General features: G+C 43.4%; 2 protein-coding genes and 1 non-coding gene across 4 annotated transcripts; 2 read left to right on the forward strand and 1 right to left on the reverse strand.

Moving 5' to 3' along the window:
- Nucleotides 1-387: 387 nt before the first annotated feature.
- tpi1b (triosephosphate isomerase 1b) lies at nt 388-4,453 on the reverse strand. The gene is made up of 7 exons (XM_035395570.1): nt 4,252-4,453; nt 2,393-2,516; nt 2,217-2,301; nt 1,894-2,026; nt 1,690-1,775; nt 1,381-1,468; nt 388-1,030 (listed from the first exon to the last, which is right to left on the reverse strand). The coding sequence occupies exons 1-7, from the start codon at nt 4,361-4,363 to the stop codon at nt 912-914; spliced, it is 747 nt and encodes a 248-aa protein (XP_035251461.1). The 5' UTR covers nt 4,364-4,453; the 3' UTR covers nt 388-911.
- Nucleotides 4,454-5,061: 608 nt separating this feature from the next.
- On the forward strand, nt 5,062-5,120 carry LOC118215533. The gene has a single exon (XR_004762837.1). It is a non-coding gene; the product is annotated as a U7 small nuclear RNA (small nuclear RNA).
- A 566-nt stretch (nt 5,121-5,686) lies between these two features.
- lpcat3 (lysophosphatidylcholine acyltransferase 3) lies at nt 5,687-14,046 on the forward strand. 2 transcript variants are annotated; one of them, XM_035388761.1, is made up of 13 exons: nt 5,687-6,115; nt 7,346-7,453; nt 8,298-8,407; nt 8,574-8,667; nt 9,069-9,106; nt 9,808-9,986; nt 10,519-10,627; nt 10,806-10,892; nt 10,995-11,161; nt 11,484-11,631; nt 11,998-12,153; nt 12,331-12,458; nt 12,837-14,046. In XM_035388761.1, the coding sequence occupies exons 1-12, from the start codon at nt 6,031-6,033 to the stop codon at nt 12,448-12,450; spliced, it is 1,401 nt and encodes a 466-aa protein (XP_035244652.1). In that variant the 5' UTR covers nt 5,687-6,030; the 3' UTR covers nt 12,451-12,458; nt 12,837-14,046. The 2 variants fall into 2 exon arrangements, with proteins under 2 accessions (XP_035244652.1, XP_035244660.1); XM_035388769.1 differs by having other exon boundaries at nt 5,695-6,115; nt 8,301-8,407.
- The last annotated feature ends 108 nt before the right edge of the window (nt 14,047-14,154 follow it).

Below are 14,154 nucleotides of genomic sequence, written 5' to 3' on the forward strand. Positions count from 1 at the left end.
ACCAGATATCACAAGAGTATAGAGGCAGCACATAAAGGGAGGAAAGTGACTGTGGTAGCTCCGCCCCCACAAAGTGATTGATGCCTGATTGACTCATGACATTACACATCTATTTGGCAGACGCTTTCATCCAAAGCGACACACAAAAGTGCATTCACGTCAGCTAACTGCACAGCAGCTTGGCTAGAAAACCTCATACTGAAATACTGTAAGTTTATATGGACAGTGGAGAAGAGACTTTGAAATCTGGAAATGATACAGACTGCAAATAACATGCAGACACTGTCAGCCAAGGTGCAGTTGAAGGAGACAATTTGGGTGTGGAAATAAGACGTGAAAAAAATGAGATGGTTCCAAAGGGGGAAAAGCAAGAAAGAAAAGTACACATTTAGTTTCTTACAGTTTATTAAAATGGTCTTTATCCTACACACTTTCCCTCTAACAATTATTGGCCAAGACATGATTGACACCTGGTGAGGAACACTCCCCTGTGGCATACCAGCCAATGAGAAAGCAGGACATGCAATTCTAAAGGGAAGGTTTAGCAACAAAACATCAACTACACAAAAAGCCACCTACGTATTGAAAGGACACTCAATCTGATTGACCACCCGAGAACTGAAAGTGTGCACACAAGGTACGGACATGCCCGTTTGTCCAGGGCGTTTCATCAATTCAGTGCTTGTTTTAACAGTGACATACGGGTTCGCGCACTCGCTGCGTTTGCAGTACGTGAACTGAAATGCAGTACAGCGCGTGTCAATCTGTCCCTTTAAACAGTAAAGGAAAAAAAGGAAACAGAAGCAGTGACATCACATAAACACTGGAAAGACAAGGATGGGGGGGGGTCTAAGTGCTGTACTGGTCTGTGACTGGGTCAGTTGACCTCACAGGCTCACGTTGCTTCCCTTTTATGCATGAGCGTTGATGATGTCAACGAACTCTGGTTTCAGAGATGCTCCGCCCACCAGGAAGCCATCCACGTCTTTCTGGGAGCCGAGCTCCTTGGCAGTGGCACCAGTCACTGAACCTGAACAAAAACACGAGGGCAGGCACTGGTCAACACACAAGCATACAAATGATGCCACACGAACGTACAAAATGCCTATGACAAACAGACAAGACTGTGGTTGTGCTACCCTGTGGTTGTGGAAATATGCTCTGGCCAGAAGCAAAAATAATCTAGTGTTTTTGTTAGTAGACAAAATAGATGCTATGACACCTAACTGAATTATTAAAGGAAAAATCTATGGTAAAATACAGCAAATTAAACCTCACATATACATGTATTTTAGCACTGCAGTGTATACAGGAAAGACATCCTTTGGGCGAATGAGGGTGGACAGAAGCACGAAAACGGAGTTGAAGTCTCTTACTGACCTCCGTAGATGATTCTGACAGAGTTGGCCACCGCCTCGGAGACATTGTCCTTCATCCAGTGCCTGAGCTTCTCGTGAACCTCCTGGGCCTGAACAGAAGGGAGGGGGAAAAGCCCAACACTTCACACACAACAATAAAAAAAACTGAACTTTCACCTGTCAGTCTTATAGGTATGACTGAGATGTGTGGAGCACAGAGTGAAAATGTGAAACAGTCCTGTCGTGCTGGGGCATTGTCAAACAGATGCCAGTGTGTGTAACTTCCTGCAGAGACCCCGGGCAGCCTTCTGCAGATGTGCAAGGTTAATACCTGTTGGGGAGAGGCAGTCTTGCCGGTACCAATGGCCCAGACAGGCTCATAAGCGAGGACAACTTTGCTCCAGTCCTTCACGTTGTCTGTCAAAATCACACGTTCAACAATCAATAAATCCATAACTCATTTTGAAAAAGAAAACTTAATAAACACAATATCAAAAAGCTGTTAAAAACAAGATAGAAAGAGCATGGCAGCTACCTGCGATGACCTTGGTCTGCGCAAAGACGACCTTCTCGGTGATGCCAGCCTCCCTCTCGTCCAGTTTCTCCCCGATGCAGGCAATCACACCCAGACCAGACTCCAGAGCATGAGCCACCTTCTGGCCAATGAGCTGCCGGGACCACGAGGGAGATGTCCAATCAGACGCCAAGGCGAGAAAGAGGACAGGGAGAGATCAGAAATCAATGAGCTGCAGAGATTGCTTGGCACGCACACAGGCACACACACAGGCACACAAACTCAAATATGGCAAAAGTGACAAACAATTCATGGTGAAGATGAGGGCCAATGAGTCAGAGTACCTCATCGCTTTCCCCAAAAACATGGCGCCTCTCAGAGTGGCCCAGGATAACCCAGTGCACCCCACAGTCCTTGATCATCGCAGGGCTGAGAGATCAGTGGAGAGCAGAGGGCACACCAGTTAAAGTCAGCATTCAGGTGTGCAGAGGTTTCCCACGCACAGGTGCAGGGGCAGTACCTGATCTCTCCGGTGAAGGCGCCCTTGGCAACTTTATAGCAGTTCTGTGCAGCAACTCCAATCTTGGGATCCAGCTTGGACCTGGCAAAGTCGAGGTAGATCGTAGGGGCACCACACACCACCTCTGTTTGGGGAAAGATCATTATGGTAGCCTATGTATACCTTCAGAACAGACAGGGGTTATCAGTTATATCAAATTTACAGTGCTTCCCAATATCAACGAAGGCGGTAAAACAGGCTTTAGCCAGCTGCTCCATTGTCCAATCTATAATCTGATTTCACTATTGAAGGTGAATTGATTTGCTTTTTGTGGACTGTACAGTACAGTACAGTAGTGTAGCACTGGGAAACACCCTGACATTCTCAATGTAACACTACCTTGGGTCAAGTGAGTCTATATTAGTCCATCTGAAGTCACTATTCCCAAAGTAAAGGTCAGTCGACTCAGAGCTCCCTCTCCCCAATACAGAAAGGTCAAAGTGCAATGCTGAGAAGGTTACCGACCAGACCTTAACATTCTGCCAGGGTCACGGGGAAACCAATGGGTAAAGGTCGGAGATTACCGGAGTCACAACTGCAGATTTCTATAGTCACAACTGCAGATTTCTATAGTCGCCCATGTAAATTTCACATTCAAACTCAGGCCGCCACGCTAGTCTTTGTAATATGTCTGTGCATTAGCTTTGAACGTTCAGAGATTCCGTACCCGGGCCTTCGTCTGCTTGCCCGTGCCTCGCCCAAGTTCGAGTGTCAGTGTGGAAAGATTGGCATTGCCAAGAGTAGTGCAAAAGTTCAAGGCCGCTTTATTTAAACCGAAGACTGAACCGAAATAAGAGATATCTCCCAATGGCGTTTTGGACATGATCGTGAAAGCTATTTATAAATAGTCCGAAATCAGACCACACTGTACATCAGCCAAGACCGAGCTATACCCACCGTGGCACAAAGAGAAATTTTACAATGAGGCACGGAAGGGTACCAAGCACCAAGATGGAGACACTGAGCCGCTATCACAGAAAAGGGAGAGGAAGTACGGGGCGAGGATAATATAAGAGTAAAGAGAAAGCTAGTAAACTAAGGTGTTACAGCTTTCAGACTGCAGTTTTAATTCAGAGTAAGAGTTATCAAGCGTTATACTGTGAATATGTTCACCTTACAGTTAGCAAGTAGCTGCGTTATAAAATGGATACGCAACACAAGTCGAGTGGTCAGAATACGGAATTGCAGAGTGTCATACACTCATTGCAATGGGAATTCTCGTATAACAACGGACAGACTGGTTTGCACGGCTACGTGCACGAAGACACACACCCCGCCTCCCTGAACGCAGTCTGCAGCACGTTGTGCTCGTCCGGTCTATTATTTCCTTCTCACAAAACCCGCATCCTCTCGATCACACATTTATAGCTAGTTCACTGGATTAAATTTAATATGTTTGTCGCGCAATTTTATTAACGATAGCACAGAGCACCAAAAAAGACTAGGTATAAAATCGAGCTCGTACAACGACATTCAACTACCTGTCTGCGGTGCTTCAGATAAAATATAGCAAATTACTTGGCTAGTTTGAGTATGCCTGTCAGATCTTGAAAGTACCTAACGTACACAATGAATCAAAACCAGGTCCTGTGAATTCAATGGATACATCGACAGTGATTGATCATGAATCATGTCAATGATTATGGACAACTAGCAAGTGGGATACATAAAAAAACTAGCTTGCTGGTTCACTTGCGGGTGTACAATCTATTTTAGGCCAACTCGTATTTGTAATTATACCATAACTAATTTGCTAGGTACATGTCTACAGCAATGTTCTCAGTAGATCTGATCGCCTGCAAGAACATGATTTTACCTACCGGTTTCAGCATGGAGTTTTGCGCTGTTCATTGTATTGATAAGTTCGCCCAGGCTTTTCTTATCGCCATTCATCTTCCAATTTCCACCTACGAAAAATTTCCTCGGACCCATGATTGTGATTTGATTATAGCTGCTAGACTGCTTAAAATACAAGGAACGTCCTTTTCGGAGAGACGAGCACCAACTAGTTGTCAGAATCTCATTTTATATTAACGCCTATGCTATAGCCACACCCTCCTTGTGTTTTATTGGTTTACAGCACACATTCTCGTAAGAGCATTGCCTTCTAAAGAGAGGCGTGAGCGGGCGTAAGACGCTTTCAGATAACATAAAGGGACTCCCTGATTGGTCACTCAAAGTTCTCCTTTGACCCCGAGTGACGGCCATCTTCTGTATTTCTTCACCGATTGGTATTTTTAGGCTTTTTATTACAATCTAGCAAAAGCGGTATAAGACGACAACGTGGTTCAGTTAGGAGCAAAGAAATGTTTTGTGCTTACGCATACACAAAACTATTGTTAGGGTGATTTTATAGCACAAGGCCCTTCCCATAATTTCGATTGGTTGCACTGATTGGGAGGCATTTTGAATACCCATCATCCCTTTCGTTTAAATCATGTACACGTTTATGTTTTAAACCCAATATAAACTGTATTTGATGAACATTTATATAATTTAGGCCGTCATAAAAAACATATACTTAACATTTTTCATATAGGCTACACATTAGGTCTTACAAACTTCCGCCCACCCTGATGCTACCTTATAGACGCTGAAATAAAACCATAGAGACGCATGTCAACATTAAATGGAATTTTTGCTCTTTTAGTATTTGTCCAGAAGGTTTCTCTCGTTGAGAGAAGCCCCTTATGTGGTCAAAAACAGAAAATGTATCTTGCCGGTACCACTGATTACTTGAGTTTGTGAGGTAGCTCTTAAAATGAATTTAGCTTTTCAATGATAGTTAATGTAATTGGTGTCAATGGTGGGAAATGATTTTAGAAGTAAGGTACAATTAAAAGTCATTAAAATAGACAGATTGTGCGGAAACTGCCAGGGATTTGAATGAGATCGTGGCAATAACCCTTCAAATAATATTTGGTTTGTGTTAAATTAAAAACAGTTATAAATTGGGGGACTCGTGGGTATATGTAGTGCTGTAATACAAATTTCATTGTCATCTCGCAAATCGTTTCGATATGGGGAAAATGTACCTCGGCTACAGAATTGCAGTGTAGATGTGATTCCCGTATCTCGCCGCCAGAGGGAGAACCTACACTGACCTACCAACATTCATAGCAGTAACTACTGAAAGTCTAACTTGTACTATAGAGTTACTATGCTATTATACGGATGTGTCGATAATTAAATTTACACAAATACAATAACTATTCATGTATTTTGGTCCGTTGGTATACGCTTGTAAAGCATACATTCAACAGTTCCTAGGTCACGTCTAGCAGGCTGTCAAATTTAAATTTCAACTCCAAATTTTAACCTGTGTTCATCTTTTTCTCCGTAGTCTACGGTTAGCTCTTTGGAAGCGTCAAATAGCTGAGTGGGCATGTTGCGAAACCTCTGTGCGAAACTGACTGAGGACAGCACTGTACGGTCTATGGGACAGCACAAACAGTTGAAGGTCGATGAGAGCTAGACTAGGGAAGAGGAGGGAAAAGGGCGGTGTAGAAAGCTAAAGGGCAGATAAAAGAGAGTGGAAGACTAACGAGTGTGCATATTCACGGAAACACGGCACGGAGCCACTTCCGCCCGCACGAAAGATGGCGGCTCCCTTGATGGAGAAATTGTCGGACTATTTGGGTTCTCCAGAACCTGCGGTTCGGCTCATTTTGTCAATTTTAATCGGTGAGTTCAGTCTGGTTCGCTTTGGTTTCGATGGGTGATGTGAATACTCTTAATACATTGCATTTTACTGTGTGAACACAAATAAGCCATACATACACCACCTAGCTAGGCAAGTTATCTAGATATATTTTATACAGTTGCCAGAAAACCATATGCCACATAGCTAGATACAGTTCTCGAAACAGTTTGCTGATACATACTTGAAAGCCGAACTTCAAGGTCGACTTGACAAATATAAAGCGCACACGTTTTACACACAGGGAAAATTAAACTGTTTTATTTTTTATTATTATTATTACAAAGCATTGTCTTTTGGCAGACTACTTTAAATGACACGATAACCATTTCCTATACTATGGAATGAAACATTCGATACAATCTGAAACTTTGACCTGTCGAACTATTTTTCTAAATTGCCTAAGTAGATATGCAGTTGGCTAACGTAATCATACCGATTGTCTGGGTTTCATGTTACAGGCACATGGGGGGGAGAGAGAGCAGGATAGTGTATTGAACTTTGGTCGGACACATGGACGCATAATGACAGTATCGATAAAACAGGCATAATTAGCCAGCTCGTCATTTACAAATACATATTTTAGAATGGTTTCTGTTGCGTGTATAGTTTACTAATACCTTGCAAACGCAAACGTGAAGTGTAACGTGAGCTTGTAGTACGAGTTGTTCCCCTTAGGGGTTTTGTCTGTTGATTAATGAAAAAAAGTATACACGTGGTTTAACTTGAAGTTGACGTATCTTATCACATGGCAGTATGTCGATGACTAGGTGGACAGGTTGCTCGAAGTGGGCAACAAGTGATCACGCGTATCTGGGAGAGTCGTTTTAAAAATCATACTCTGATGTGCTGAACAGATGTATTGACAGGGGTGAAGCGCTATCTCTTTAATCCGACGTGAACCTTTATAATCCGTTTTCGCTGTAGCACAACTGACAATTCATTAGCTCCGCTTAGTGCAATTGTTATGCGAAATTGTCGCGCCTATAAAACATTTTTTTCAACAAAAAATATCTACTCACAGCCCATCCGCGAGCTAGGCTGGTTTTTATGTTTTACATTTTTGGCCTGCAGCAACAGGCAGTTACACGTTAACCTACCAACAGAAAATAGCTTGCCCTTCATGTGGAGGGGACCACTGGCCTTCAAACACTTTCTTGTCTAATTGCATGTTGTGTTAATGGTCTTTATTTTTCTGTCCCTCTCTCCTTTAGGGTATCCCTTTGCCATGATATACCGGCGATATTTTTTCCGACAGCCCCCCTACATTATTCACCTGCTCCACACTATTTCTGGACTAGCTCTGGCTGCTTTCAACTTTGGTGAGAAGCAACGGGAAGGGAGGACTCAACGGTTTTAATCAAGCAATCTGATTATATTATATATAGTTATTTACATGCTACCGTGAGCTTTTAAGCACGTGTGTGTGCGCGCGGGTATGTGTGTGTTTCTGTGGGGCCTTGCTTAAAAAAAGAAACCAATCACCTTTCAGTGTTTGTGAAAGTAACATGATTTGAAGTGAGAGGGAGAAACATGGAGGATGCTGGAGTTGGAGAGGCAGAGAGAAGGGGCGAGCAAATGATTTTGTGATGATGATGGTCATATTGAAAGTGTACAACTGAAAGAAGAGATGGAGCGTGCAGGTGGTGACATATGGAATGAAGTCAGGGTTGATTAGATATGTGGGGCAGTGGGTTTAAACGAGTGATGGGAAGGTTTTATGAAGCCCATAATGGGTGGAGCTACAATGACCAGTCGGTCTCTGGGCTTGCTTGATCCAATCAAATTTACTTGGTCTCAAAAAGTCAACTATCGGTGCACCCCAGTAGATGATAGCTCCTCCTATTTTCAGTTACATGGAAGTTCTTGCTACCATTGCTGGTTTAAACGGGGAAAGAGCCGGGGCTCAACACAAAGTATGACATGGGACTTGTGGATTCCCCTACTGACTTTCTGTTTCTGATTCTGCCATTATTGCTGCACTTGGATTTAACAGCAGGTCTGTTGGTCTCCGTAATATACACCGTGCTCTGTCTCACCATCCTCTCCCCTTCCTCTTGTGTCTTGCACCTACCTTGGTGCAAGGTGAATGTGTTGTAAAGTCCCTATCCATTTTTGACAGTCTTTGCTTTCTTGTATTAACTCCTCCTTTCTCTGCCCCTCCCTCAGGCTCTCAGCTTTATCACTCCGCGGTCTGTGTTGTTGTCCAGTTCCTGATGCTGAGGCTTATGGGAAGGACAGTGACAGCCATTTTGAGCAGCTTTGTGTTTCAGATGGTGAGGTCACGCTCCCCCTCAGTCTTTCTGTTGTGATGTAGGTTCAGTTGGAGAAATGGGTCAGCCACACCCTCATCTCTCTCTCCCACTGCAGTTCTGATGTGCTGTAGTACGCAGCCACATAATGCCCCCCTTCTCCCTCTCTCTCCCTCTCTCTCTCTCACAGGTGTACCTACTGTTGGGATATTACTACACTGCTACAGATCAGTATGACATTAAATGGACCATGCCCCATTGCGTACTCACACTCAAGCTTGTCGGTACGTCTCTCTCTCTCTCTCTCTCTCTCCCTCCCTCTCCTGCCCCTTCCCTCTCATCTCCATTGCTTCCATCATCTGTCTTCCTCCCTAATTCATCCGATTCTGTTTTTTGCATTCTCTCATTAAAAAGTAATGAGAAAGATGTTATCGCACTAGTAATTCCTGCCACACAGGGTTCATTCGATCAGTATTTCCCACCCATGGAACCATTATTTGTGTTGTTGCATTCCTTAGTGTTATAGTGCTTGATTCTGATACAGCTGTGTGCTCTGTTGTCAGTGTCTCCCTACGCGATGTGAGATCAGTGGAGAACACTGGAGAACAGGTCCCTTTGTGAACCATCACTATCATAGTTATCACAGCATATTTATAATAACAGTGGCATTTTCTGATTTTTCCAGGTTTGTCATTTGATTACTATGATGGTGGGAAGGAACCAGTGAGTTAATTTTTATTTTTCAAAATTTCTTTTTGGTAAGCTGCAAACCGGTAAATTCAGTTAATGGTCTGCTGTCTATTGTATTTTGCTTTATTTGTCTGCTCCTTCATGAACTCATTTTTTTTGTTCACTCTTTTGGTCTGTGCGTGTGCGTGTTTGTATGTGAATGTGTGTGTGTGTCTGACATGCATAACTGATGTCAGTATTGGCAATATTAAAATGTGTACAAAATGGTAGAAAATATGTATGTGTAATGCGTAAATTATAGTGCTGTTCCAGAGTAGTAGTTTGCAGCATGCCCTTCTCTCTCTCTCTCTCTCTCTCATGCTACTGATGTACTATTTTTTCAGTCCATTAGTACTTCTCTTCACAAGAAAATTCACCCTCTCTCTGTTTACATTATTGGGCATATAGTACCATACAGTTGATCATTAGATGGATATAAATTGACTGCAGATTGCTTTGACTTTCAAGAATAGGCCACCCGTGGGCCCTCACTGTGAGTCCTTATTGCATACTGCACATCAGTATTGTTATGGTCGTGACTCATGTACCAAGCAAGCACATACTTCTACATACTTCTGTTTTTAAATTTCTAAATTCGGCCATCATTTCTGAAATGTTCCTAGTGGTCTATGGCTGTGGTCGGTATGGCCTTGGGGCTGTTACCATGGTGACTCATGTGATTCTTCCCTTTGTAGTCCCAGCTCAGTGCGGAGCAGCAGAAAGGAGCACTGTCATCCGTGCCCTCTTTCCTGGAGGTCCTTGGCTTCTCCTACTTTTACGGTGGCTTCCTGGTGGGGCCACAGTTCACACTCCGCAGGTACCAGGCGCTGGTCTCTGGGGAGCTCACAGACTGTCCTGGACAGCCACCCAACAGGTGAGGAAAGAACTACAAATCCCAGCTCCAGTGGGGCTGTTTGCATGAGAACGGTCTGCTCAGAATTATTCTTAAGCGCAGTCTTAAGTGAAGAGTGACGTAATGTTTTTTGTGGCCAATAACAAGCTGTCCGGCCCATTCTGCTTCATTGTTTGCAGTTAATTTGTTAAGACTTGACAAAATAACTCCCTTTAAACATGAAAATCTTGCATGTTTATCTCTAACTAGAAAAGGCTTCTATGAAAGTCCTCAAGTGGACAAAAATGCATGCATGCATGCAATGTCATTTGTGATGTAACTTAGGGTTTTTGGCTGGACCGCAACAGCAGGGCCAGCCTTACAAACGCGAAAGTCTGTGACTGACTGAGTGATGAAGTTACACCGTTGGTCGGCCCGAGAGGTCCAGCCGTATACTAGGTTTTGGCCTGGTTGTTTTGTTGGTGATTTTGTCACTGTATAAATGTCAGTTTACCCCTCCCCCTCATTCGATGATGGCGTGATATGTAGTCATCTCTCTCACGATCTCGCTCAGTGGGCTTCCTGCTATGAAGCGATTTTCTTTGGGTCTCGTCTGCCTGGTAATCTTCACCGTAGGAAATCCCGTCTTCCCCGAAAGCTACTTCCTTACAGACGAATATGAGGTTAGTGGAAGCAAACTGATATCCGTTCAACAAACTGATACAGTGAGGTGAATGGTTCGGACTGTTGCTTTATACAGCTCCATCCTTATTTCATTTTCAATATATAGCCCATCCCCAACTCTTTAAACGATTTTTATCACTGATCTCTGTATTTCTTTATTCTGCCCTTGCGTCTTAGGCCCAGCCTTTTTGGTATCGCTGCGTCTACATCCTGCTCTGGGGTAAAATCAGCTTGTACAAATACGTCAGTTGCTGGGTCATCGCTGTAAGTACCTCTGCCACGCTACGTTCGCCCAAGTCGAGCTTGGCGAGTCGAAGGCCTTTTCACTTTCGTTCTCATGCACCCTCTTGTCTCTTTACCTCTCAGGAAGGGGTGTGCATCCTCTGTGGGCTGGGCTACAATGGAAAAGACCAGAACGGGGTGGACCAATGGGATGCCTGTGCGAATGTGCTGGTGTGGAAGTATGAGACCACGCCCTATTTTGCGGGAACAATCGCTTCCTTCAACATCAACACTAATGCTTGGGCAGCCAGGTGAGTCCTAATCTACAGATAATTATAGTAGTTCACAGTCATTCTATTCCACGACATTGCGTGTTACATAGAAGGTATAAGCAAATGCACTGAGGTTTTTACACTGACACTGGCCATTGAAGAACAGTGACTGAAGTTATGTTGGCTGTGCAATGAAATGTGTCACTGAAGAAAAATTACCCCACACCCTTTTTCCTAAAGCATAACGATCTCTCTGAGAATTATGGTGTATTTACTTCCTTGTTCTGAATGTGGGCAATCTCTCCACTCTGTTATGGGAGTTGTAGTTCTGACAGTTGGTTTTCTCTGATGCGTCCACCAGACACGTGTTCAAACGGCTGAGGTTCCTGGGCAACAAGATGGCGTCTCAGGTGCTAACACTACTGTTCCTCGCCGCCTGGCATGGCCTGCACTCCGGGTACATCCTCTGCTTCTCGATGGAGTTCCTCATCATCACTGTAGAGCGGCAGGTAACAAACCAACAAGTGGTCGGTTTTAATGTATCATGATATTTTTTCATTTTGGAAACTATTTTCGCTACCTCACAGGGCTTTGCACAAACGTTTTTTCCGAGAAGCACATGTGCCCCCAAGTTGAAAAATTCAGGCGCACGCTCATGCATCCCACTTAGCAGACTCTAAAATGGCTCTTGCTCTTAAATTATTTTTCCTGGTTTGCACACGTCAATTTTCAGGAGCAAATGCCTCTAAAATTGGGGGCACTGGTGAGCCCTGCCTCAGGCAGGCATCTTGGTCATTATTTTAGTCTCCTTATTGGTTTCTGTTACTGTACACACCGCCCAAAGCTATCTCCTGCTGTCTCTGTCACTGTCTCAGGCCCTGGCCTTGGTGAAGGACAGCCCTCTCCTGACCCGCCTGTCCGTCAGCCCACTGTACCCTCTCATCTACTGCGTTCAGCAGTTCTTTCACTGGCTCTTCATGGGATACCCTCTGGTGCCCTTCGCCCTCTTCACATATGACAAGTGGCTCAAGGTAAGCGAGGGCTGGGGGAAAGGGTGTATGAATTCGTATTCCATTCAAGGCAACTGAACTTGGGACGGGTGCCATTTTGAAAAATTTTGACCTCTGTAAGCCCCCCCCCCCTACCCCCTTTCAGTTTGCTTTGCCCCCTTTTGTATCTGTGCTGATCGGATTCTTTTTATTTTACAGGTGTATTCATCCATCTATTTCTGTGGTCACGTCTTTTTCTTCGCCTCCTATGTTCTCGTTATATACCTCCGCAAGGTGCTGGTGCCAAGGAAAAGAAGGGAGGAGAAAAAAGAGGAGTAGAAATTAGGGTAAATTTTGGTCTTTCTTGCCCATGTCTCTCAATCTAGGGTAGCTGTTGCACAATACATGCGGTTTTGGTGTGTGTGTGTGTGTGTGTGAGCGAGCGTCTTTGAGTTGAGTTTCTTCATGCTTCAAACAAACTACTGTTCAGAACGTAAGAGAGTGACAGCTCCTTTTCGACATTTGACGAACAACACCGACCGACATGGTCAGACAACGCATCGTGCAAACAAGTTTGTTTGAAGCATTGTGAAAGTGTGTGTGTGTGTGTGTGTGTGTGTGTGTGTGTGTGTTGGCAGCAGTTCAACAGGTTTGTCTCTGTTCTGTCTGTGTAGATGAAGCTGATGTCACTCGTCTCATAACCGCTCTGTTCCTCTCTCTTTCAGATCTCCGGTTGGGTGGTCAGTCAGAATCCAGCTGCAGGGATCTGTGACTTGGCAGAAAGGCAGATCGGAACATTTTTTATTGCCTTTAGTAATATATATATATATATATGTGTGTGTGTGTGTTTGAGCGCACGTGTGTATATTTGTGTGAGAGAATGTACAGATTCGTTTATATATGTTGGTGTTTTTGACGGGTGCGGACAAAGGGGGGGGAGTTGGTTAGAGGAAGAGGCAACCGTAGTGCCACATTCATGATTGACGTCATGGACTGATTAAAAAGGGAGCTGTGCGTAATAATAATTTTAATAATAACTGTTTGTGTTATTTGATTATTATTTACACTTGAAGAACAGTGACTGAAACAACGGTGTGTGTGTGTGTGTGTGTGCATGGAACTACAGACACAAGTGGCTGTCTGGGACTTCTGATGTGCTCTTGTTTTTTTTGTATTTTTTATTCTTTCCTCTGGTCAGAATATTCCTGTTCCTCGTTCCAGCCACTGAAATGCTGCACATAGTCAGGCTGACAGCACAAAGTGTACTTGACACACATACACGTTTAAAGTGACATACATCTCATGGCCATTTTTGTATGGGCCTCTTTTTTTTTTTTCAACAAACCTTGGCCAACACACTGTACTTTAGTTTAATTGCCTTGTTTATTGACGAATGTTAAAGGTTGCGCTGGTTTTAACAAATTCAGTTTTTCTTTGTTGCCATTGTGTTATTGTGTTATGGCTGTTCATTTGTTGATATTTTTGGGAGTTTGTGTACGGTGTTTTGCAGCTTTGAAAGGAAGATCCACAAAGGGTGATTTTGTCTGTCCATTTCTTCATCCATTGTTGTGACTTCAATTTCAAATCCTCAATTTTTGTCTCCTACTATTTTTTACTTCTGCTTCATCACTCTTTTATTCTGCCTGAACAAGAACACAAAGCAAAAAACCTTCAACCAAAACCACAGCTTTTCTATTGAATGAAGTTATGATAATGATTATACCATCAATAAAAAACTCCAGTGAGGAAGTCAGCTCGTTATAGTGGCTGAATGGGAGCTGCGGCTCACTAACGATAATATTTTTAAATAATATTTATACTTGTGGTGGTAATTGATGTGTATTAATTGTTATTATTCAGACTACTTTGCCTTATTGCTACCAAATGTATAAAGAACAGAATTTTAAATAAACTTTTTTGTAATGTTAATTCAAATTCTGCATTTCAATTTGTATTTTTTTAAATCGATGAAGTACATACTGGACGTAGGCTACATGCAATCCTGTATCAGTCTGGTGGGAGACGAATTGACGTCATTTTGCA

This window comes from Anguilla anguilla, chromosome 1 (assembly GCF_013347855.1).
Source record: "Anguilla anguilla isolate fAngAng1 chromosome 1, fAngAng1.pri, whole genome shotgun sequence".
Lineage (NCBI taxonomy): Eukaryota > Metazoa > Chordata > Actinopteri > Anguilliformes > Anguillidae > Anguilla > Anguilla anguilla.

Excerpts from the sequence above, each read along its gene's own strand:
- tpi1b (XM_035395570.1), bottom strand. The coding sequence starts at position 4,363 with ATGGGTCCGAGGAAATTTTTCGTAGGTGGAAATTGGAAGATGAATGGC. Across the intron at positions 2,302-2,392 it reads GCCTTCACCGGAGAGATCAG|CCCTGCGATGATCAAGGACT; the intron begins GTACTGCCCCTG and ends CTGATCTCTCAG. Across the intron at positions 2,027-2,216 it reads TTTTTGGGGAAAGCGATGAG|CTCATTGGCCAGAAGGTGGC; the intron begins GTACTCTGACTC and ends TGGTCCCGGCAG.
- lpcat3 (XM_035388761.1), top strand. The coding sequence starts at position 6,031 with ATGGCGGCTCCCTTGATGGAGAAATTGTCGGACTATTTGGGTTCTCCA. Across the intron at positions 8,668-9,068 it reads ACTCACACTCAAGCTTGTCG|GTTTGTCATTTGATTACTAT; the intron begins GTACGTCTCTCT and ends TGATTTTTCCAG. Across the intron at positions 11,632-11,997 it reads TCATCACTGTAGAGCGGCAG|GCCCTGGCCTTGGTGAAGGA; the intron begins GTAACAAACCAA and ends TCACTGTCTCAG.